This window comes from Primulina huaijiensis, chromosome 9 (assembly GCF_012295235.1).
Source record: "Primulina huaijiensis isolate GDHJ02 chromosome 9, ASM1229523v2, whole genome shotgun sequence".
NCBI lineage: Eukaryota > Viridiplantae > Streptophyta > Magnoliopsida > Lamiales > Gesneriaceae > Primulina > Primulina huaijiensis.
The window spans coordinates 22,301,528-22,325,867 of NC_133314.1; the positions used below are offsets into that span (position 1 = coordinate 22,301,528).

General features: G+C 35.9%; 5 protein-coding genes across 6 annotated transcripts; 2 read left to right on the top strand and 3 right to left on the bottom strand.

Annotated features, from left to right (window-relative positions):
- Nucleotides 1–1,171: 1,171 nt before the first annotated feature.
- LOC140984877 (ras-related protein RABB1c-like) lies at nucleotides 1,172–3,884 on the bottom strand. The gene is made up of 6 exons (XM_073452552.1): nucleotides 3,684–3,884; nucleotides 3,085–3,224; nucleotides 2,578–2,660; nucleotides 2,006–2,210; nucleotides 1,846–1,914; nucleotides 1,172–1,524 (listed from the first exon to the last, which is right to left on the bottom strand). Exons 1-6 carry the CDS (start codon nucleotides 3,727–3,729, stop codon nucleotides 1,432–1,434), a joined length of 636 nt encoding a protein of 211 aa, XP_073308653.1. The 5' UTR covers nucleotides 3,730–3,884; the 3' UTR covers nucleotides 1,172–1,431.
- Nucleotides 3,885–7,969: 4,085 nt separating this feature from the next.
- LOC140984873 (serine/threonine-protein kinase D6PKL2-like) lies at nucleotides 7,970–11,789 on the top strand. Its single transcript, XM_073452548.1, has 3 exons — nucleotides 7,970–8,119; nucleotides 9,065–10,002; nucleotides 10,617–11,789. Exons 2-3 carry the CDS (start codon nucleotides 9,197–9,199, stop codon nucleotides 11,488–11,490), a joined length of 1,680 nt encoding a protein of 559 aa, XP_073308649.1. The 5' UTR covers nucleotides 7,970–8,119; nucleotides 9,065–9,196; the 3' UTR covers nucleotides 11,491–11,789.
- Nucleotides 11,790–15,492: 3,703 nt separating this feature from the next.
- LOC140983982 (uncharacterized) lies at nucleotides 15,493–16,317 on the bottom strand. The gene has a single exon (XM_073451126.1). The coding sequence runs from the start codon at nucleotides 16,315–16,317 to the stop codon at nucleotides 15,493–15,495; it is 825 nt and encodes a 274-aa protein (XP_073307227.1).
- Nucleotides 16,318–16,884: 567 nt separating this feature from the next.
- LOC140984063 (phosphatidylinositol/phosphatidylcholine transfer protein SFH2-like) lies at nucleotides 16,885–19,712 on the top strand. Of its 2 annotated transcripts, XM_073451224.1 has the most exons (11): nucleotides 16,888–17,434; nucleotides 17,558–17,586; nucleotides 17,729–17,812; nucleotides 17,904–17,957; nucleotides 18,094–18,171; nucleotides 18,281–18,334; nucleotides 18,407–18,466; nucleotides 18,544–18,639; nucleotides 18,740–18,841; nucleotides 18,954–19,034; nucleotides 19,152–19,712. In XM_073451224.1, the coding sequence occupies exons 1-11, from the start codon at nucleotides 17,380–17,382 to the stop codon at nucleotides 19,470–19,472; spliced, it is 1,014 nt and encodes a 337-aa protein (XP_073307325.1). In that variant the 5' UTR covers nucleotides 16,888–17,379; the 3' UTR covers nucleotides 19,473–19,712. The 2 variants fall into 2 exon arrangements, with proteins under 2 accessions (XP_073307326.1, XP_073307325.1); XM_073451225.1 differs by lacking the exon at nucleotides 17,729–17,812 and having other exon boundaries at nucleotides 16,885–17,434.
- Nucleotides 19,713–19,854: 142 nt separating this feature from the next.
- On the bottom strand, nucleotides 19,855–23,786 carry LOC140984900 (acetyl-CoA acetyltransferase 2-like). Its single transcript, XM_073452584.1, has 15 exons — nucleotides 23,576–23,786; nucleotides 23,310–23,358; nucleotides 23,011–23,109; nucleotides 22,737–22,910; nucleotides 22,546–22,651; nucleotides 22,210–22,348; nucleotides 21,553–21,630; nucleotides 21,407–21,472; nucleotides 21,051–21,136; nucleotides 20,873–20,972; nucleotides 20,688–20,798; nucleotides 20,575–20,616; nucleotides 20,411–20,497; nucleotides 20,242–20,336; nucleotides 19,855–20,068 (listed from the first exon to the last, which is right to left on the bottom strand). The coding sequence occupies exons 2-15, from the start codon at nucleotides 23,338–23,340 to the stop codon at nucleotides 20,035–20,037; spliced, it is 1,248 nt and encodes a 415-aa protein (XP_073308685.1). The 5' UTR covers nucleotides 23,341–23,358; nucleotides 23,576–23,786; the 3' UTR covers nucleotides 19,855–20,034.
- Nucleotides 23,787–24,340: the final 554 nt, after the last annotated feature.

The window sequence follows — 24,340 nt, forward strand, 5'->3', positions numbered from 1 at the left end:
GAAGATTGGATGCAGAAGTGCTCGAAACTTCTTCGTCTATGTAATTACATGGTGCAAATGTATATTCCAGCTCTTCGAAGTACTCGTTCCCTTTATAGATCACGCCCTCCTTGAGCCAAGGAAAATCAAATACTCCTAGGCCATCCCCGAAATCATAGCTCTTTTCGTTATGCATCAAATCGTCCATGACACTAAATTCGGATTTCTTCCCTTTCTTGGATTCTTTGTCGTCTTCTCGGTGATCTCTTGTCCTCTTCCTGATTTGTGTGCTCTCTATCCCTCCAGCCCGATCCATATCTTATTGCCGCTGTCTGAAAACAAGAAAATAATAACGAAAGAGATGTATAGTTACATGAAAATGTTTTTATTTCAAGAAGATTAGATGAAAGTGATGAAGAGAGGAGGATCTTTATGCCTGATTTCTGTTGTTTGCCTTGTGTTTTTATCCCTTCTTTTGTGTCCAATTTTCATGGGAGCTGTGTTGGGTTTGCGATTATCATTTTTGAGTAACAGGCTATGTGATTCAAAGCTAATTAAAACTGTTTTCTGGACACATGGAGCGCGAGGGAGTGCAAACAATTACACACCGTTCACCCTTATCCCCTTGCATTTCTCTTTTTGACACTACGCACCGTGTGTGCATACAGATAAAATTTGGCATAACAAAATCCTATATTTACGGGTCTTTCCTTCATCGGGATCTCCTCAGTCCCTTTAATACAAACTCTGGATGAGACAGATGATAAAAAGTGCTCATTTTGCGCTCATACTTTCCCGAAATGGTTTGTTGGAAAATTTGGCATACACCAGGCCAGTTGGCCACCCATAAAATTGCTTCAAATGAATATGCTTTGCTCTAATCTTGAAGGGGTGAAGCCTGAAGGAAGGGGTTTAATTAAAGGCCTTTCAAGTTTTTTTTTTAATATATATTATTAATAACAGACTATATTATCATAGTAATTCACGTATAGATTATGGTGAAAATAATCAACCTAATCTGAGTGTACGAAAGTCAACACAAATATTTTGAATGTGGCCACACAAAGTTTTTGTTTCAAGACGTGTACCATCTACATGATTTAAATGGCATTTGTAGGCTGTAGCCGTCATATTTGATCGAATATACGACTGCACCCGGCAGACATATCTATCCACACTCCATAAATAAGGGAAACAAGGGAGACAGAGAAAACTTGACCATATAAAACAATGTTAACAGAGCTTGTGTCTAGTTTGCAGCTTGATACAACAACACCATGAACCAACTTTACACCCTTTATGCAATGACTGACAATGTACCATCGAATTTATATTTCAGCAGAAATGAAGAGATGAGCAGGAACAGGCAAGAAGTGAAACCATATAATGAAGTATCACGAAATGTTGAATTGCTTAAAAAGAATATTTCACTAGTGCTTCCAAAAATATATCTCAGCCGCAGCAACCTCCACCTTGAGATGAAGAACCATTCCTGCCACCAGATGGGCCGGGTATTCCACCAAAACCAACTTTTATTCCGAAAGACTGCAAAAAAGAAAAAGAAATTAATATAGTTTTTTGCAAAGTATATTGATTATAAGGTATGAGTAACGCTCATGGTCAATGAAATAATCAACGACAAGAGAGGGACAAAAAAAAGATTTTTTTATTTTGCTTGATAGTATACATACTAACATGAGCTATTTGAGGTGAAAAGACGTATTTTGGTTTATTTACTGACAATAAAATCGGAGGCCGCGGATAAGAGAGCTATTTGTTCGAAGATGAGAACCACTATAGACGTTCTTAATTAAAATCTTCAAAAGAAAAATGAGTACTCATTACCAAAAGGAAAAAGGAGCTAACCTCGTTTGATACGTCAAAAACTCCATCCTGGATTTTCTTATATATTGTTGCAGCTGTTTTTATAAATGCCTGCAGATAATGCCTTGTAAACAAAAATAGAAAAAAAAAACAGATATAAAAGGTGCATTGGGGTGTCCAGTTTCCTGAACTGATTCATCACCTCCTCCACATTTTGAGCAGTTTTTGCAGATGCTTCCATGAAAAGCAATCCATGTTCCTTTGCGAACTGCTCCCCTTCTTCGGTGCTAACAGCCCTTCTGTGAGCGAGATCACACTTGCTTCCTATCAAAGTCACTGTCATGTTAGGATTTGCATGCTGTCTTGCATCTTCTAGCCAGCTAGCCAAGTGATTAAATGTTTCCCTCCTGACACGTGGTAAAGGAAATAACAATTCTTAAAATCAATTATGCTGAATTTGGAAATGACCTTTAATAAAATTAAAAAAAATGGCTCGATCCATCTTGCATCATGATGGAACGTAGTGATAAAAAGGAGTAGTTACAAAGGGCTGTGGTGCAAAATCATATGAGGTGAAATGCAAAGCATTACACGTTGTAACAAAGGTGCACAAAATATCAGTCATTATATAGATCATCCAGTATAACAAGATATGGAATTCTTCCACAGAGTTCCACCTTCGCAGCATTCAGTGTTCTTTTTTGGGAAAAAATAATTGCGATATAAATAGCCAAGTTCTGTACACAAAATATTACACACGGATGGAAGAGCTACCTGGTGATATCATAGACTAATAGAGCACCAGCAGCTCCTCTGTAGTAGGACCTTGTGATGGATCTAAAGGACTCCTGCCCAGCCTGAACAGTTAATCCAACTTAAGATTTAGGAATAGAGTAATGATCCTTGGGCTTACTAGCTTTACAAGTTTCAGAAAATACATTTGCAGACCTATACATAGCTCAGCAATTCAAATAATGAACAACCAATATGCATTAGCAAGAATTTCAACAAATGCAGTTTCCAGACTGGGAGGAACTGTAAAAAGTATTTCAATAAAAGTAGTTAAGACTCTAAGAGGTACTCAACATGTAGAAAGAAAATCCGCGGTTTCTATACCTTAGATTGAGAGTGTACTCAAATTCTTTAGACTCATTTTATTTGAAAATGTCGAATTTAGAAGCAAATAGTAACAGCATCCCAGTAAATCGTCACAAAAGACAGAAGAACATGTTTGCTACCACTACAACTTTATTTTGCATGATTTCTGAAATCAACATCTACCGTGTCCCATATTTGAAGCTTTATGGGCTTAGAGTCAATAGTAATCATCCTCGCTCCAAACTCAACTCCAATAGTTAAGTCATGCACCGGCTGGAAACGCTTGTCAGTAAATTGAAGAAGAAGACATGATTTTCCCACTCCTGCATAGAAAAAAAGTTCTACGTCACTGGGATTTTTCTCAATCAACCCCCCAATGTAGCTCGAACATGACACACCAATCAATCTAGTTGGTCGGCTAATTGCACTGTGCTCTTTTCTCAAAGCGTTAAAACTACCAACTGCTACGAATTGGCTTCACTTCACATTAGATGTGGTCAAACAATTAATATCTCAAACAAAGACTAGAACTTTACTAATCCGCCAAACTGAATTAAATATCAAGAAGAGCAGAGCACACCCAATCTCCAAGATAACAACAGGCCGCAAGCAAAACTTAGTCTTCCTCAAATACCAAACCACATCATACAAAGAAAAATAAATAGTAATAATAAAGAGTGTCAAATTTCAATTGTATCAAACAAAAACGATTTGAAAAACATGATATAAAGCTGGAAACGGAAAAAAAAAGAAGAAGGTGCAGACAGAAAAGTAGAAATAACCTGTATCGCCGATAATAATATACTTGAAAAGATAGGCATAAGACATAATTTTGTTCGAATCTGGATCGGGAGAGAGACAGAAAATCTGCAATTCGTGAAATGTGGAGATGAATAAGGAAAGAATTATGATTAGCCGTATTTATCCACGAAGAAAAAGGAGTTGATGATTATCGACACGTTCCAGCGAAGCACGGATGCTTGGATAAATATTTTCTTTAGAATTTTATTAATCGTTTCTCTCTACAGAAGAAAACACATATTCACCCTTTTCTTTTTTGAGGGGCCGGGGTTTGCTGATTTTGATTTGTTAATCAATATGAAATAAGCCAATTTTCAATTTTTCTAATCTATATATGTCAATTATTTTAATATTTTATATGATTAAATTTCAATTTTAATCATATATTTTTCGATTGTTTTAGCCAATTTTATTATCTTTTCAGAGAGAGTTAGATGTGATGTTACGCATGTTGGATGACAGCATTGCGTTTGTGATGCATCAACCTTCTTTTTTCCTTCAAAGTTGTGGATTTTTATTCTTTAAAATTGAATATGTGGAAAATATTTCAGGTCCAAGTAGGATAATTTCAAAATGTCATGTTGAAAAACTCAAAAGCCAAATAATCAATTTTCAGCGACCTAAAAAATTTCTGCTCAAAAAGTTGAAAATTAGCGGATTAAAATCCATATTTGATAACTTATCAGACTAAAATTATAATGAGATTAATATATAAATACCAAAAAGCAATTTCTCCTATTTTTATCATTTTATTTATAAAGGAAGAACATATCATTTTGGCTTTTTCAATAATAACACCTCTTCCAATATTAATCTGCATATGTCATATAATTTCCAATTTAAAATTTTAATCATATGGAGACAGCCAAACATGATTTAATATATATAAAACCTCAGTACGAAAAAACAACTATTATTTCATATAATAATTACTATTATTTATTATCCTAAAAAGTTGATAAGCATGGCTGCATTTGAAGTGATAGGATAAATAATTGAATTATTATTTATATGATCAACAAATAGACGTCGGTGCAGCCGACTCTTTAGTTATGTTTAATTGAAGAGAGGATATCTTTTGGACAACGTAACGTTTATCTACTTTTGACATGCATGCATGTGAATAGAAGCAGGAATTTGACCAAGTTCGAAAATTGCGGATAAAGGGTAAGGTATAAAATTAAATAAATCAGACAATTCTATTCTATTTTTTTAGGTTATGAAATTCAAGTTTACGTTTATCTTGAGTCTTTCTCAATCTTACAATTTTTTTTTGTGATGTCATGACGCTTATTCTTTTGGATATCTAATTGACACAATACATTTTATTTGTACAAAACAATTGACATTAAAAACAAACACTTGGGATTAAATATTATGCCTTACGTAGCATTTTAAACATCCGAATATTCATAGAAGAAAAGAATTTTATTGGTATTTACTTTGAATATTTCTATTTCTTCCAACTTTTAAGTTAATATTTATATGGATTACCAAAATTTATCATACATGTAGTTTAAAATTTTTAAATAAGCCAATAAAACGCAATTTCCTATTTTATTTAATGACAATGAAACCAACAATCTTTATTTTTCGATGCACACTGGATAAATCATGAGGTTAACGCAGTAATATGCAAACTATATTACCGAACTTTTGAGTTATGATTGAGAATAGTTTCATGATAACAAGTATGTCTATCAGCACACAAATTATTCATCCTGCCAACCAATTAGGGTAATTACATTGCACACTAGGAACAATCTTCAGATCTTTAGTTGGAATATATTAAAATATATGGCTGAAACAAAATTTCTTCTATTATGTCCATACAAACTCGTATGTCTGCTATTACATTTGGATTGACAAACTTGATTTAGATTAGTGAATTTGATTTGGTAATGTTTTGAGCCATATTGAAATTGTATAATTTCATATGGATCTGAGTGAATTTAGAATTACTTCGATTTTATAGATCCAACTTAGTCAAAGAATTTGAAATCCGTAATCTCAAATCATATTCCAAAGCGCAACCTTACACAACTTTTAGATTCATTATATCCATCTTTAGTGGCAAAAACCCGAGGCCTGCCCCTTTGTCAGCCATATCCCAAAAATAATTAAGCCCAAGGCCTGTTTGCCTTTCCCGGCCCACAACCTGTGAGGCTTTAATTGACATGCCATGTGCTGGAGAAACGTTAAACCTATTTAATGAGGTGCTAAGGTATGTGAGTTGAGAGCTCTAATTATTACATAACGGTAATAAAAAAGAAGAGGAATTGAGAAAAAATTGGAATTGAATTTATCGCAACCACTCAAATTTAAGCCAACTTATTTTTGTAATTTTTTAAGACTTGAGAATCGCAACCGCTATCATCCGATACGTACAAGGTAAACTACACGCTAACGCGATATATTGCAAATCATGTTAATCGTACAAGACAAACATCGTGCGACAAATTCAGTCGAAAAAGCATTCTTAAGGAGAATCAAAATCTTTATATTATTTAAATGTTCGCTTACTTCACCATTGATGTCGTTGTCCAAGTTAAGCGGGGAGGGTCCTTTATAATAGAATAAATAAATACTATAATAATAATAATTGTATCTATATGTGGAGTTATCAGCTATCGATAATTCAATAATGAAGCGGACTCATGAATGTATAAGTCAGTTGAGGGGATAATTTAATACCTTTAGAGAGTAACATTCATATTTATGAGATTATATAAATTATTATTTTTTTAAAAATTATAGCAAGGCAAATGTTTGTTTAGGTATATTAATGATGGAATCGTGGTATTTGTACTTATGTATGATTTTTTTTTTTTGAGATGACGTACGATTTAAAATATTGAAATTGTACTATTAACATCATCTATCATTTTTTTTAAAAACGACAAACATTTGATCATACAATTGAAATCATGGTCAATGTCATGAGTTCGATTCTCATGTGTTACAAAGAATCTAATTATTAGAAGATATATTGTTGGGTGTAATAATTGTCCATACTAGGAAAGCGATTGAACAATGACGGTTGTATTAGATAAAATATTGATATTGTATCATTATCACAGTTTTTACATTTGGTGAAACGAAGATCGGACAGTCTCAAGTCTTTTTTTTTTTTTTTTCTGGTCAAAAATAAGAAATTATCCCAAAATCACATGCATGTCCATATTTGGATCCAACTTGCTTGCATTGATAGAATTCATGTTGGGTGGACTTCACAAGATTGGTGGCACACCATCGCTAACATATATATCCCTAATTCATGAGCTCGCACGTGCCACCACACGTGTATGTATATGTATGGTGTGTATCTGCTTCTGCACACGCGAATAAAGTAGATAGGCAAGTCTAAGCTTCGTGCCTTGTCTCACAATGGCAATCGCATATTGGATGTTGGGCCTTGTTTGCCAAATTTTGATTTTTTTAAAAAGAGAAATTAAATTATAGTAAATATGAATGAATGATTCACATGCCAATGACTGAAAAAAATCTTGGACAATTCCCATTTTTGAACAATAAAAGGAAATTAATTTAAAAGTTATGTTATATATTCAATAAAAACATATTACTTTTGAGATTATAAACTACTCCAAATTTAATTTAAAAAATATATTTGGAGTAATTCTGTAATCTAAAAAATAATATGTAACAGTGTGTGTAAGTCTCATTAATACATATAAATTTTTTTTAATTTAATTGGTCGTCTTGTGGAATCATTCGTTTTTATTTAAAGGAATAGTAAATTTATTTTAGTTTTTGGATATTTTGGATTTTTCCAGTGAAAGAGAGAATTGCATCCACGGGATTTGTAGCATTCGTTTTGACTTATGGTCCAATCGCCTTCACTTACATGAACTATTCTAAATCAAACATGTAAGGTCCCGGGGGGTATGTGGTCAAAATCTTCTATCACAAATAATATTACGTTATCAACTTCAAAAAAAAAAAATTTAATATTACGTTATCACATTTATTTTTTATATAGACTTCTAGTTGATTGTTTATATGAAAATTTGCTAAACTAGAAGGATTTTTTTTTTCTCTGTTCAATTTATCCATCTGCTCTTTTATCTTTATANATTGGGTTGAATGGTTTGATTTTGGCCTGTGCCTTTTCAGTTGTAGTTTGACCAGAGCATTCTTCAAGTCTGTGTCGTGATTGGCCTAATAGTTTATCCAGAAAGGGAGAGGCCCCATGTTTCTTATTATTATTATTTATTAAGCATTTAATTTCATTCAATTGTTCTTTGTGTGTCTCTCTCCTCCACTTATTAGTTGTCATGGCAGCAAAAAAAATACCAACAATAAGAAACAAGGCTATGGGGCAGTTTCTTTTCCTTTCCACCACACTTTTTTTCACCGCCAAACCTAAGCTCCAATCTCTGATCATTGCTAATCTTTGGTGCTTTCCCTTTTCCATCTCTTCAAGCTCGCTGCCTTTTGGGTTCTTGATTAATGGCTCTGAACTTTTTTGGTTTCATGTTTCTCTTCATATGTGCAAATGATTTTTTGATTTGGATCTGGGTTGGATTTTTTTTTATATCAAGTTCCGATTTTTGTCTGTAGATTTCCCTCAAATTGCGTGTTCTGATTAATTGCTTGTTTTGTGAACGTGAAGTAACTGCATGTTAGCATAACACTGCTGCATTTGTCAGGAACTGACTTGATTCAGTTCATCTTTTACTTTTTCCCTGGTGGTCCTTGATTCCCTGTTTGAATGTTATTTTTCTGGGTTGAATCTTTTCAGGTTTTCTGAAGTGGGTTGATTTTATAATTTAGCTAAAAGCCTCTTTTCTGGCAGAAAAGTAATCGTATGGACTTTGGAGTTATGTGACTCACACTATTCTCTACTGTACTTGATGAAAATTTTCAATCTTTTTTTTTTTGCTCATTCCAATTTATATTTCATAAAGTTTTGTGCAGCTTTGAGTTGGAGCTTTCGAGTATGTATGTATGTATGTGGGAGTTTGAATTCGTCCTTCAGTTTGATATATAGGCCCTCGACTGTTCGTAGATTATTTTCTGAACACTCTTACCTTTGGCAGTTTGTTCCGGTTTGGACCTTGAGAGAACTTGAGAAATGCTATATGTCAGCTGAATCTTTAGACACTACTACTGCTTTTCACTGATATCTATGATCTGAGCATTGCAAATTTTTACTCCTTGCCCATCTAAAAACCATTCTCCATGATGCTTCCTAGTCGTTTGTGAATACTGTTTATGTATGGATTGAAAGAATAATTAAGGCCTTTCGGTGATGCTTTTACTATGTTTAATTATTAAAACACAGTAAATACTGTAGTTATATATAGTGACTATAGTAGCTTAATAGCTTTTCCTTTTACAGGCTTTTGCTTCTTCAGAGTCGGTGCTGATAAGATGTCTGGGTGTTAAAGCAAATATGGTCGATTTTGTTATTGTTGCGGCAGCTAAACATATTATCTGGATCTTGCTTTAAGCTTAGTCTGTTGTTTCTCTGATGGCCTTAAACTATGGAGCTATATCAGCAGATTCTGCTGGATTAACTGCGATGGTGACTGTACAAGCTGATAAATCAAAAACATTGCCGAATGATCTCCATGAATCCTTGGAAGATCTGTCATATGGTAACATAGATTCGAACATTTCTTCCATTGGATCAGATCTTGAAACAAATGAGATTGGAAGTTTTATTGATCAAGAAAAGACAAACGGACAAGGAAGTGTGAAGAACAGTTCAGTTTCTGCAAAAGCTAGTGATGGAGCAAACAGCATTGCTAAAACCAGTGGCAGTGCCAAAATAAGCGATAATGCCGAGCTTGTTGAGAGTGGGAAGAGCAGCGTGTGTCGAGAAAGCACAAGTAGTAACGTGAGCAATGAAAGCACGTGTAGCAGTTTTAGTAGCAGTATCAGTAAGCCCCATAAAGCAAATGATATACACTGGACCGCCATCCAAGCTACCAGAGCAAGAGATGGCATGTTAGGGCTGAGCCATTTCAGGCTATTGAAAAGATTAGGTTGTGGAGATATTGGGAGCGTTTACCTGGCTGAGTTAAGTGGAACAAAATGTTTCTTTGCCATGAAAGTAATGGATAAAACGTCCCTGGCCAGTAGAAAGAAGCTCCTTCGTGCTCAGACTGAGAGAGAGATACTGCAGTCCCTGGATCATCCCTTTCTTCCGACTCTGTACAATCATTTCGAGACCGACAAGTTTTCTTGTTTGGTGATGGAATTCTGTCCCGGAGGAGACCTACACACTCTTCGGCAGAGACAACCTGGGAAATATTTCTCCGAGCAGGCTGTGAAGTAAGATAAATTTGGACCAAGTATGATAGTGAAGTTGAATTTGTGTCTGTTTTGCTATTTTTTTTGGGTAATATCTGCCATATCGTTTGTTTTTTTATTTATAATATTGTTACATACCTCATGTATGGAGCTCATCACCTTCTTGCCCGAGATGTCATGCAGTTAATGCAATCCCATTTCGCCGTTGATCAATTTCAAAATTCACCTCTGCCTTAATTTTAATTTTCGCCAATGATTTTTCTACAAAATGGACTATTTAAAGTTTGGATTCTCTTATATGTTGTATGATCATTAAATATTTAACGTATAGTACTGTTTAGCCCTCTGTCTAGTTGGGATGAAAGATTTTTTGCTCTGGCCGGCTTTGGCATATTAAGACGGTTATTCTTCACTATACAAATTAATTATTTCTTATTGTTGTACCATCAAATAATTTGTCATGTCATAGTCTTTTGCTTTGTTTAGTTTCGTTGGTAGTTTACTTGTAGTTTTGTAGAAACACGAGCCTTGATTATATGCTTGAAGCACATATTAGTTAGCTGTTATTTTATTAAACGTTAGCCATGTAATCACTTTGATTGATACAATTCTTTTTAATGGTTATGCTTTGGCAGGTTTTACGTTGCCGAAATCTTGCTGGCTCTGGAGTATCTACACATGCTTGGGATCATCTACCGTGACCTTAAGCCAGAGAATGTCCTTGTTAGGGATGATGGACATATAATGCTCTCAGACTTCGATCTTTCACTTCGTTGTGTTGTTAGTCCAACTTTGATCAAAATCTCATCCCTTGATTCAGATCCTCAGCGTAAAAATTCCGTGTATTGTGTCCAGCCAGCATGCATTGAACCATCCTGCATTCAGCCATCATGTGTTGTCCCAACGACATGCTTCGGTCCTCGTCTCTTTTCTAGCAAATCCAAGAAAGATAGGAAGCCCAAGAATGAAGTTGGAAACCAAGTTAGCCCGTTACCCGAGCTGATCGCTGAGCCAACCAATGCTCGATCTATGTCGTTTGTTGGAACTCATGAATATCTGGCACCTGAGATCATCAAAGGTGAGGGTCATGGTAGTGCTGTGGATTGGTGGACTTTTGGGATCTTTATTTATGAGCTTTTGTTCGGTAAAACCCCATTCAAAGGATCTGGCAATCGGGCAACATTATTCAATGTTGTTGGACAACCTCTTCGATTCCCAGAATCTCCGGTCGTCAGTTTTGCTGCGAGGGACCTGATTAGGGGCTTGCTCGTGAAAGAGCCTCAGCATCGGTTGGCCTATAAACGAGGCGCAACAGAGATAAAGCAGCACCCTTTTTTCGAAGGAGTTAATTGGGCTTTGATACGCTGTGCTACCCCTCCCGAGATACCCAAGCCTCTTGACTACGAGCGAATACCTGTTCCAGCAGCATGCGCGAAGGGAAAAGCTAATGCTTGTGCTGCTGGTAAGGATCAGAAGGGTGATAAATATCTGGAATTTGATTTCTTTTAGTTCTTCTTGGTATTGATAAATCAAGAACTGTTATTATCTAAGATCATGATCAGAAACTCGTGGGATTTTGTTAAATTTTACGTGTAAGAACATGGAACTGGACAAGATTTGGCCACACATTCTGTATAATTCTTTTCTGGTGATTTTTAAAGAAGGCTTGTTGAAGTTAAAGACTTTGTAGGGCCGAATTATATAAGCTCCACTCATCTTTGTTCTGTAGCTTCTATACGCTTTTGTGGTGGCGACATATGAAGCCGACATAGCTAGACGTTACTTGATATCCATTATCGTCTTGCTTTTTCGATGAGCTGCAGACCAGAGAAGGTGGTCATAAAAATTTGGTATCTTTATAATATAATCGTGACATCGTTGAAACCTTTCTTTTCCTGTCTCCCCACTTCATCTTAATAATTCCGTGTTTATCCATCACAAGAAACACTTCATGGGATGAATAAAATCAAGAAAGAAACGATAAAGATCAAAACCTGTATATATTTAGTTATTTTTTTTTAAAAAAGAGTGATTATTTGAATAAATTTCAATTATAAGTACGTCACTTTAAGCAAAGACAATTCAGATTGCTGTTTTTATAACCATTGTTGGTTGGATATATTGATAATAAAGAAAAAATAATCAGTTGAGAAAATGAAGTCTGTTCACAACGTCTTTATTATAAATTCATAACACCTTTTTATAGGCATGGAAGAAATAACAAACCTAAAATTTCTCCTAAAATAAAGGTAACAAAACGTTTACTCAACTACCGCTAAAGACTAGGACTTCTTGAATAAGTCAATAACAGTAGACTTAACACCAAACAAAATTATTTTATTATCTCAACAATCCATCTCTTAAACTTAAGTCCTTTAGACTTTAGTTTACGTGTGAAACATCACTCATAGTGCAAACTCCCATCAAGCTCCTCAAATATTGAAAGGGGGCAGACTTGAGAGGCTTTGTAAATATGTCAGCCAATTGCTCTTCACTTTTGCAAAACCATAGCTCAATTGTTCCAGCATTGGTGAGATCTCTTAGAAAATAAAACTTCACATCGATATGCTTGTTTCTTCCGTGTAGCACAGGATTTTTAGAGAGTTTGATGGCTGAGTTGTTATCACAAAAAATTACAGTGGCTCCATCTTGCTTAAACTGTAACTTTGCAAGAATGTTTCTTAACCAGATTGCTTGACAAGCACAAACTGTTGCTGCTACATATTCAGCTTCCGTCGTTGACAACGTGACGATTGGTTGTTTCTTGGACGACCAGGAAACAGCCCCAGTCCCTATGATGAAAACATAACCAGAAGTACTCTTCCTATCATCTTGATCCCCTGCAAAATCACTGTCAGTAAAACCAAATAAATCGTATTTTTGGTTTTTCTTGTAAAACAACCCGTATTCCTTCGTTCCTTGCAAGTAACGAAGGATTCTTTTTGCTGCTAACAAGTGCATTTCGGTTGGATTCTCCATATATCTGCTGATCAAACTCACAGAATACATTATATCTGGTTTTGTGGTAGTTAGATACATCAAACTACCCACAATTTGCTTGTAAAGTTTGTCGTTCACCTTCTTCCCTTCATAATTCTTGTTTAGCTTTACACCAAACTCAGCAGGAGTGCAAACAGGATTGCAATCTTTCATTTCGAATCTGTCCAGAATTTCTCGCACAAATTTCTTTTGAGAAATGAAAATTCCATCAGTGGACTGATTTATTTCTACACCTAAAAAATATCTCATCATGCCCAGGTCTGACATTTCAAACTCAATCATCATAGACCTTTTAAACTCTTCAAACATGTCACCATCATTTCCAGTATATATCAGATCATCCACATATAAACAAACCAGAAGCATTTTCCCTTGTTGACCAGTTTTAACAAAAAGTGTGTGCTCATAAGGGCATTTTTGAAAACCTTGTTTCAGAAAATAAGCTTCAATGCAGCTATACCAAGCCTTTGATGCTTGTTTTAGTCCATAAAGAGTTTTTTTTAGTTTATACACTTTATACTCATTTCCAACCTTAATATAGCCCGGAGGTTGATCGATGAATACCTGTTTTTCCAAATCTCCATGTAAAAAAGCCGATTTAACATCCAGTTGATGGATAGGCCATGAATTTTGCGCAGCCAGGGCAATTACTAATCTGATTGTGTCATGCCTCACTACCGGTGCAAAGACTTCCTTATAATCAACTCCATACTCTTGCTTGTACCCCTTAGCCACTAGACGTGCCTTATACTTGTCAACTTCGCCATTTTCGTTTAGTTTTGTTTTAAAGATCCATTTCACACCAATTGTTTTGATCCCTTTTGGAAGATCACACAATTCCCAAGTATCATTTTTGTTTATGGCTTTTATTTCATCATCCATAGCCTTTTGCCACTTTGGTTCTTTGATAGCACTTTCAAAAGTTGTAGGATCAGAATCTGCATACAAAGCAAAGTGGGTGGCTAGATCTTCAATTTGATTAAAGTGACTTACCTCATAGTCTGCCATCCACGCAGGTCTCTTTCTGACACGACTAGCATTAGTTGCTGCTACAGCAGTATCTTCACTGATTTGTGAAGTTTCAGCAGTGGAAGACGTTGCAGAAGAAGAAATTTCAGATCCAATTTCTTCTTCTTCTTCAACTTCATCATCAACAATAATTGAAGTAGGCTGCTCCTCATTCCAATTCCAAGTGTTCTCCTCATCAAAAATGACATCTCTGCTAGTAACAATTTTTTTTGTGGAAGGGTTAAACAATTTATATGCTTTAGATGCTTCACTTACACCAAGAAAGACACATTTTTCACCCTTCGCATCCAACTTATTTCTTTTCACATCTGGGACATGTGCATAAGCGATACAACCAAAGACTTTGAATTGATCTACAACAGGTTTTCTCCCACTCCAAGCCTCTTCAGGTGTCATATTTTTCACCGCAAAAGTAGGACTCCTATTTAAGACATGGATGCTCCAATTTACTGCTTCTGGCCAGAAAGTTTTTGGGATTTTCCTTCTTACCATATTGAGAATGGTTCTGTTTTTCCTTTCTGATACACCATTTTGTTGTGGTGTATATGCTGTTGTAAGCTCCTTCCGAATCCCATGTGCATCACAAAAAACATTGAAATCTTTTGAGCAGTATTCTCCTCCGCGGTCTGTACGAAGAGTTTTAATTGTTTTTCCTGTCTCATTTTCAACATGCGCCTTGAAGCTTTTAAATGCACTAAAAGCTTCTGATTTTTCCTGAAAAAAATAAACCCAAGTCTTCCGTGTAAAGTCATCAATGAAAGTAAGTAAATATTTTTTACCTCCATTGGAAAATGGCTTTATCGGTCCACATATATCGGAATGAACCAGCTCCAAAACATTCTTCGCTCTCCATGACTTTCCTTGAGGAAATTGAGAACGATGTTGTTTGCCAACAACACAATCCTCACATACTTGGGCTGGAATTTTGATTGGCGGAAGGCCTATTACCATATTCTTTTGTTCAAGTGTTTTTAGTCCACCAAAACTCAAGTGGCCATATCGATAATGCCAAAGCCATGACTGATCTTTCCCCTCAGCCAACAAACAAGGTTGAGTACTTTCGATTTTCAAAGGGAATAACCTATTTGAACTCATTGGAACAACTGCAATAGTTCCTCTGGAAGAATCATAAATCTCACATGAACCTTTTTCAATAGTAATAACATAATCTTTTTCGAGCAATTGACCCACACTTAGCAAATTTCTTTTCAGATCAGGAACATAGAAAACATTGGTGATTTTTTCCAGAAAACCATTCTTGGTTTTTATGTTGATATCACCCTTTCCCGTCACGTTTACAGTAGAGCAATCACCAAAACTAACTACAGAACGAAAGTCTTCATTTAAGTATGAAAAAGAAGACTTACTTCCACTCATGTGATTACTACACCCCGTATCCAAGTACCATACATCTGGCTGAGATTCTTGTTTGATTTGAACAGTCATCAACAAAGTCTCAGTCTCTTTTTCTTCAACAAAATTTTATTTTTCTCCCTTTTCTTTATCATTAGCCAATTTTGCATTACATTCATAGCTAAAATGACCAAGATTGTGACATCGAAAGCACTCTACCTTAGATTTATCATATCGTTGGTCTCCTCCTCTGCCTCTGCCTCTTGAATTGTCATATGCTTTATAATTTCTGTTATTATCTTTGTTGCCTCCTCGATCTTCTCTTCCCCGACTTCTACCCCTACCTCTGCCCCTTCTTCTATGATTTGAGGAATGAATAAAGGTAGAAGCCTTTAAAGCTTGTTCCTCTGAAGTTGAACTTCTGTTCATTTTTTGTTCGTGAACTAATAATGAGCTTTGTAGTTCATCAAGAGACAGTGCATCTATATCTTTAGATTCTTCTATTGAACAGACAACATAATCAAATTTATGTGTCAAGGAGCGTAATATCTTTTCAACTACAGCAACATCTTTCATCTTCTCACCGTGACAACTCATGTTGTTAGCTATTCCCATAGTTCTTGCACAATAGCTTATTACTGATTCTCCTTCCTGCATCTGAAGAGTTTCAAAATCTCTTCTTAAAGCTTGAAGATGCGCTCGCTTTACTCGTGATGTGCCCTGATATTTTTTCTTCATGGAATCCCAGATATCCTTGGAAGTTTCTTTGCAAAGAATGGTTTCCAAGATCGATCGATCAATTGACTGAAACAAATAATTTTTGGCCTTCAAGTCTTTGAGCTTCAGTGCTTCCAACTCCTTTTGATGGGCATCAGTGAGCACTTCAGCAGCTGGTATTGTCACACCACTTTCAATAACCTGCCAGTACTCCTTAGATCTCAAAAAATTTTCCATTAGCATGCTCCAATGGTCGTAATGACCATCAAACCGTGGGATTGCTGGCTGAACAAAATTATCAGTAGCTATTTGTGGGTTTCTTTTTTCTGCTGAAAAAGAAAAAACTTCTCACGTTTTTTTTGGCTCTGATACCACTGATAATAAAGAAAAAATAATCAGTTGAGAAAATGAAGTCTGTTCACAACGCCTTTATTATAAATTCATAATACCTTTTTATAGGCATGAAAGAAATAACAAACCTAAAATTTCTCCTAAAATAAAGGTAACAAAACGTTTACTCAACTACCGCTAAAGACTAGGACTTCTTGAATAAGTCAATAACAGTAGACTTAACACCAAACAAAATTATTTTATTATCTCAACATATATTTCCCAAACCTATATAAATTATTGTTATGCGAAGTAAAAACGTTCCTAGATATAATATTACACGCACATACAAGAAATGAACTTTCGAGGAAGATGAACATGGGACTTAGACCCTACTGCATCTTCAAGTCAGAATCTTCATTTTGATGTATTTTTCCTTTAGTGGATCTTGACTTTAAAGTCTCCTTTTTTGGGTTAGACTTTTTACCGTTTCTGGTAACTCTTCTTTTTAATGGCCCTTCCAGTATACTGGTCAACTGTAAAATTTACAAGCCTTCACAAGTTTTCACCGCCTACCCGACTTTTCGTTGCTCCACAGTAGCCATTTACGTGAAAAGAAACCAACAAATTACTTTTGTCCGTATTATTTGAATCCCGAAATGGGACAGAATCAGAGCTCTGTTCAACATTATTTTTAACCGAGATATAGACGTGGGATTGGGAAAGGTTAAAAGAGGGATGATGGAAGGATAATAGACGTTACCTTTCTTGGATCTTGAACCCCATTAGCTCTCTTTTGTCAAAATTGAAAGTAGAGTCTTTGCTCTCTCACTCTCTTGCTGTTGATTTTCTCTCTTGCTAAACTCGTGAACAGTTGTTTGTACTCTAGAATACGCAGTTCCAAAAATCTTGAATAATTGTTGTGTATAGTTAGTTTACTTCTTGTTTAAAATTTGTCGAGAAGAAGAAATGGCTGTGGTTCCACAGGAAGCCATCCACCAATTTGAAGCGTTAATGGACGAAGGTCAGCTCCATTTGATCACTTTCTATCGCTATTCTAGATCTTTTATTTATGAACCTTTACTTTTTTGTTTCTTCTGGATTACCTTTTCAATATTTGATTATTTTCTCTTGGAATTCGATGCAGTTGATGAACCTCTCAAAAGAACTTTTCAGGTTCTGTAATTTGTTCTTTTCTTATTTCTTATGTGCTTTGGTTTTGTTCTACCTGATCTGTTAATATACTTTAATTAGTAAACTTTTGTTCTTGCAAAAATCACATTTTTACAAAATCTTTATCGTTCCATTCAATATGCAGAATGTCCATCAAGGATATCCTCACGAAACTCTAACTCGCTTTCTGAAGGCAAGAGAAGGAAATGTTATCAAGGCCAAAAAGATGGTTAGAAAAAGATCTTTTGGCCTTTTAAGATATGAAAAAACTGTATGAGCTGAACTCTCTTGCCAAATTGCTTTTTGATTGTTTTGCACAGTTGATAGATAGTTTGGAATGGAGACTGCAGAATGAAATTGATGATATGTTAGCGGTGAGTAGTGGTATTCATGACTAGAATTTGTGCAAATTTGAATCTTTGATGTACTTTTTTGCGTAGTTTTTGTACTCAGCATAAGTGTATTGGCTCCGATATTTAAGTTTCGATTTTACAATTATTTACACTGCAGAAACCCATTGTCCCTGTGGATCGTTACAGAGCGATACGTGATTCACAGCTTATAGGTTTGTCAGGTTACTCGAATGAGGTGAGAATCCGAGTAAAGACGAAGCTGAAACAAGTTCCACACTCACATACTCTAACCATTTTCTTGATATCATTCTCTGTGATCTTTTCTGATATCCTGATGTTTCTAGGACCTCCCGGTCTTTGCTGTTGGAGTAGGTCTCAGCACGTTGGACAAAGCATCGGTAAGCCATATTGTATGCTTCACTTGATAATAATGTTTTTGTTGCGGTGACTATATTAATCTTCATTTTTAGGTTCATTATTATGTTCAATCCCACATTCAGATGAACGAATATCGAGACCGTGTGATTTTGGTTAGAATGAATATACCAATACTTCCTGTTTTCTTTTTTTAGCGTTTTGTTGATTTACACACCATATTTATTTTTAGCCTGCTGTTACCAAAAAACGTGGGAAGCTTGTTAGCAAATGTATAAAGATTCTGGATATGACTGGTTTGAAGCTCTCAGCCTTAAACCAGATAAAGGTGCACGACCAGTTAAAGATTCACAGATCTTTTGCAGTACTTATCCAGCTATAACTATAGCTCTAATATCTTTTTTCCTGTTTTGTGTTTGTTTGTTCAGCTTGTTACTCTTATTTCTTCGATTGATGATCTGAATTACCCAGAGAAAACTCAAACTTATTACATTGTGAATTCCCCTTGTGTCTTTTCTGCTTGTTGGAAGGTTCGTCCCCTTGTTTTTGCTCCATTGCTGTTCTCTTTTAGCAATTTGCAACATATAATTTCTTTTTTGCATTGGCATCGGATGGGTAGCGTAATTTTCTTCCTGATATCAGATCGTCAAGCCCCTTCTGCATGAGAGGACACAGAGGAAAATTAATGTGTTGTCCGGTTGTGGACAGGAAGAACTATTGAAGGTACTTTCTTTACTTTTTTTGGTATCACATTCTTATATTACGTAACCTTAGCGGTTTGCTTCGTTCTTATGTTGGCATCTGAAATCTTGGATTTGTTTATGATTATACTTGGTGCAGATAATGGATTATTCCTCCCTCCCTCATTTCTGCCGTAAGAGAAGCTCGGGTTCTTCAAATTATAGCAGCGACAATTGCTATTCCTTGGACCACCCATTTCACCAACTTCTTTACAATTACATTAACCAGCAAGCCGTGATCCGTGAACCTGGTAGGCCGATAAAACATGGGTCTGTGCATGTCACCGTGCCGGAGAACGCTGATGACGAAGACATCGCCAAGACACTAGAATCCGAACTAGAGAAATTCAAGAATCTTGAAAGATGTGAACAAGGATGTCAATTTTCCAGTAGGTTTGGGTCCCGCGTTGAAAATCACTGATGGATAAGCGAGCGGACAGGTAAAGAGATGAATCGCTTCACAAACTCGTGTTCTCGGACAGAGTCTTATAAATCAAACATATTTCTTAGTAGACAGCCGCAGGCAACGCACGTGCTCTCACATGTTAGCACGTTTTTACAGCATAACATTGGGGGCGGTTCCCAATCTATACAGTGTCTGGGCAATGTAAGAAGTTAATATTTTAATAAATTGAAGTTAATTTGTTTAGCTTCTAGATTACCAGCATGGAACATTCGAATTCATTTATTTTTCAAATGTATCTGAAATTATAATTATAATAATTTAAATAAATAACTTGATATTTTTTATGGTGCCAAAACCCACTTTAGAGTGCGTTGTAAAATCGTGTTTGATCACTTAATTGGCTGATTATGATGCATAAAAGATAGCAAACAGTTATCGGAAATGAGTAATTCGTCAAGATAAATTATTAGGCCAGAAAGATTACATAATTATGAAAATAGAATGCAACTTCGTTACAGCAGCATAGATATATAGGGAGTTTGGGGACGACACCATGATAAGCAATAAACCTTTGATTTCATAGCAAAGATCGAGGGACCGTCGCTTCTGGCCTGCAATACATAGAGGTCGGCCACATTTATCAATTCTTGAATAAGTTATAAGAAGTCGCAAGTTTACGAGATTGATTACAGACCAAAGCTTCGTCATATCCATAGAATTCGTTGTACAGCATAGCAATCCAGAAAACAAAAAAAGTTAGATAAGTTGATGTAGGTAAACATACCGATTGTTAACGAGCTCTAGAACTACAGCAGATGAACCTCCTCCACCGTTGCAGATTCCTGCAACCCCAAACTTCCCATTTCTCTGCCTCAGCACCTGAATCACCATTCCACAAGGATTAAAGATAACACTAAATGCTTCGCAAGAACTTGACAAGGCAGGGAACATACGCCTAACAATGTGATCAAGATGCGTGCTCCACTACAGCCAATCGGATGTCCTAAGGACACAGCACCGCCATGCACATTCAACTTGTCCTATAACCAAAGAAGGAAATAAGAGCCAGTCTATCATAAATGGATGAAATTCGTAAAGAGTGACTAGCAATACTCACGCGGTCGATGTTGAGAAGCCTCTGATTAGCAATAGCCACGACCTGCAAAAATAAAGTTAAAATTGTCTACCTGGGTGAGCCACAGATAATTGAAATTCAGCACAGACTCTTACAGAAAAGGCTTCATTAATTTCATAATAATCAATACTATTTGCTTCCAGACCAGAATTTGAGATTGCTTTTGGTATTGCAATAGCTGGAGCAGTTGTAAATAACTCAGGTGCCTGCACAGGCAACACAATTAACTTATCAAGCCATCAAAGATACTAAACTCAAAAAACAAGGTTTTTCACAAAACCTGTGCTCCATCAGCATAGCCTCTTATTTTAGCAATCACTTGCAATCCATGTTTAATCGACATGGCACCACTCACTAAGACTATTGCAGCAGCCCCATCGCTGCACAGAATAAAAAACATACTTGAGTCAGAGAAACTCGGAGACAAAACAACGGAGGGAAAGTGGGAAGAAGTCAACCTTATACTGGAAGCATTTCCGGCAGTGACGGAACCTCCATTCTTCTTGAAGCTTGGTTTAAGCTTCCTTAATTTATCTCCATCAAACTAGCAACAGGAAGAGAAAGGAACTTGAACATTTGTGAGCGAGGAACAGAAATCAGAAGGGTACAATTTAGATATTAAGAGAAAGCATGAACAACTTCAACTTAATAAAGAAATCACACAATCAGCAGGGTACAATTTAGATATTAAGAGAAAGCATGAAATCATCAAGCAATACAAATAAACTCGTTTGCACACTCATAACTCTCCGATTCAATTTTCAACATCTTCTGGCGTCTAAAGTAATTTGAAGAAAATATTTTATTTTACCACCTTGCCTAAACCTTCATCTTTGTCAATAATGGTAGACGGCCTCCCCCTACCACCAGAAATTTCAACCTGCATGTATGAATAAAACCATCAGCGAATCTTTGGAACCCACTGCCAGTTAGTTTCTAGTAAACAAAAAATACTCTCACCGGAACTATCTCCCACTTGAATGCACCACCGGTTTCTGCAGTAATGCCTCGTTTAAAACTTTGAATAGCATAGGAATCCTAGTAAAGATATATATAATGCAAATGATGCATGGTATCATTAGTCACCCACCAAATATATATATAATGCAGAAATATGCCTACTACAGTACTTATATGATACACGAAAGAAGATAGACATGATAGGATGCGCACCAGGAAAAAAAAAAATCAAAGTAAGCATTCAATCTGGACGCAAAGAGACTGGGACAGTTAAATTGCCAAAAATAACTTTCTTGGTCTTACAGTGACTTTTCTCACTAATTAAAAACAATGATACATAGTAATCGACACTTATATGGACAAGAATGGAAGTCTTCTTGCACCAGCATTTAGTACTATGTACTTCTAGAAAATGAAGTTACTTCTAGAAAATGAAGTCTCTTTTCTTTAAGAGAGTAATTTGTTCATTATAAAAAATTATGCAATGTCCAATGACAACCATCTTATTAATTAGTAATCAACGACACCACAATGGTTCTATAATTTGACAGCAATAAACCATTAACGTACAAAGGAACTTAGTTGATCTGTGCAGATTGAAGACCATTTGATATATCTTGAAAATCAAAAAACAAATTAGCAACCACAAAACATTACCTGCTCTTCTCTAGTTATTTTATGTTGATCGGCACACAACTCTGCACAAACACCCATTCCAAAATCATTATAGACATCCCAAAGACCATCTTTGAGCATGCCATCAATGATAGTATCGTGTCCCAGCCGAGATCCTGTCCTGTTAAAAAATGGCAAGTAATCACAATAATAGGCACCAGTTATATTAACTCAACTTCCCACCTTCCCTTCCCCCCAATAGAAGTCAAAAGTTCATCAATTAATAGGGAATCATGTGGGACGCCAGGTGCTCCTTTTTCCTACTGAAAGAAGAAACAAGAAACACGACAATATAAGTCAAATAAACAGAATGCTGACCTTACACTGGGCAGATACTTAGGTGCATTCGACATACTTTCCATGCCCCCAGCAACTACTATATCATTGTCACCCACTTTTATTGTTTGTGCCGCAATCATGGTTGCTGGGTCAATGATAAAAAACACGATGAAGTCATTCCAGAATCTTTCAAAGAGGAAGCAATTGCTATGACAGAAATGCCGACCAACCTTTCATTCCGGATGAACACACTTTGTTAATGGTGGTGCAGATCACCGAATTGGGTATACCTGCACCTAGTGCAGCCTGCCTTGCAGGGGCTTGGCCCAAATTTGCACTAAGAACGTTTCCAAAGAAGACTTCTTGCACCAGAGAAGGATCCACCCCAGCCCTTTTTAGAGCACCTTCAAATATAGAGCAGCTTTTAGAATGGACACGTGATTCAATCACAAAAATCAGAAATGAGTTAAACTACACTTAAGTACAATTTTAAAGTGATCTCACATTTAATAGCTATTGAACCAAGCTTTGTGGCTGGCAAAGACGAAAGAGAACCAAGCAAGCCACCCATTGGTGTCCGCGCAACACCAACAATACAAACATCTCAACAAAAATCATTAATGTTAGCTGATATTTAAAAAGCAACCATCCAAATCAGCTCGAGTGTTATTAATAGCTAGCTTAAAAGGAAAGGCGTGAATAAATTTAACTAAACAAGGACTAAGCGTATTGACATGGGCTCGTTATACATGAATTGATAGAATCTTAATTCCAGATGCTATGCGCGAAACATAACTAATCACCTCTAGGTTTAATAGCGTCATCTGCAGCCATGAGAGTCTGCAAAAAAATCTGCAGAAACCCAGAAAAGACATCAAACAGCAAAATTGAAAAAGAAGATGAAATGAAGACCAACATGGAATGCTGTCACGAAATTAAAAGAGTCAAGAAATTCAACGAAAATATCAGCGAACACACTCAAACCGAACAAAATACGATAAAGAAAACGTAAGAAAGGGGAAGAATTCGAAATGGGAAGTCATTCGTGGCAATCAAAATAATCACATACCAAGCTACGGAAACGTTGAATTTAAATCAGCCGATTTTCTTTGGCAACACCGCCTTTCTTCGATGCTCCGTTTGCTCGGTTCGGCGATTTGGTATCGGAGGATCACCGACTGACAACCCCGGGAGGGTGAGAGGGCTTTGTCGTAGGAAGTGAAGTCCCGTAAGAGTCAACGCACGAGACCAAATTTTACGCTTCGATTTTTGATTGGAAACTGTTCCCAGTCCTTATCTTATCCAATTTATTTTGTAAAATATTATCGTTAGACGAATAATTATTTGTGTTTTTTTTAATAAAAAAACATAAATTTTTTTTTACATATTTTGCATTGGTCAAAAGATTTCAACAAATAAAATTTTAGAATTAATATCATATTTGTTAGATAAAAGTTGGTATTTACATGTATTTTATTATTACGCTGATGTTCAAAAAGAATAAAAGATTTTTTTTAAAAATAACTATTATATGGCAAAAAATTTGGGTGAGATGATTTCAGTATTTTATGAGACGAATATCTTATTTGGATCATCCATGAAAAAATATTACTTTTTATGCTAAGTGTATTACTTTTTATTGTGAATATCGATAAGGTTGACCCGTTTCACAAATAAAAATTCGTGAGACCGTCTCACAAGAGACTACTCATATTATATATAATACTTTTTTTTAAAAAAAAAAAAAACCTTTTTATATGCATTTGCCAAAACAGATCCTCACTCCGAACAAAATAGAATTTACAAGTGCAAGAAAGCCTATATCCCCGCCAAG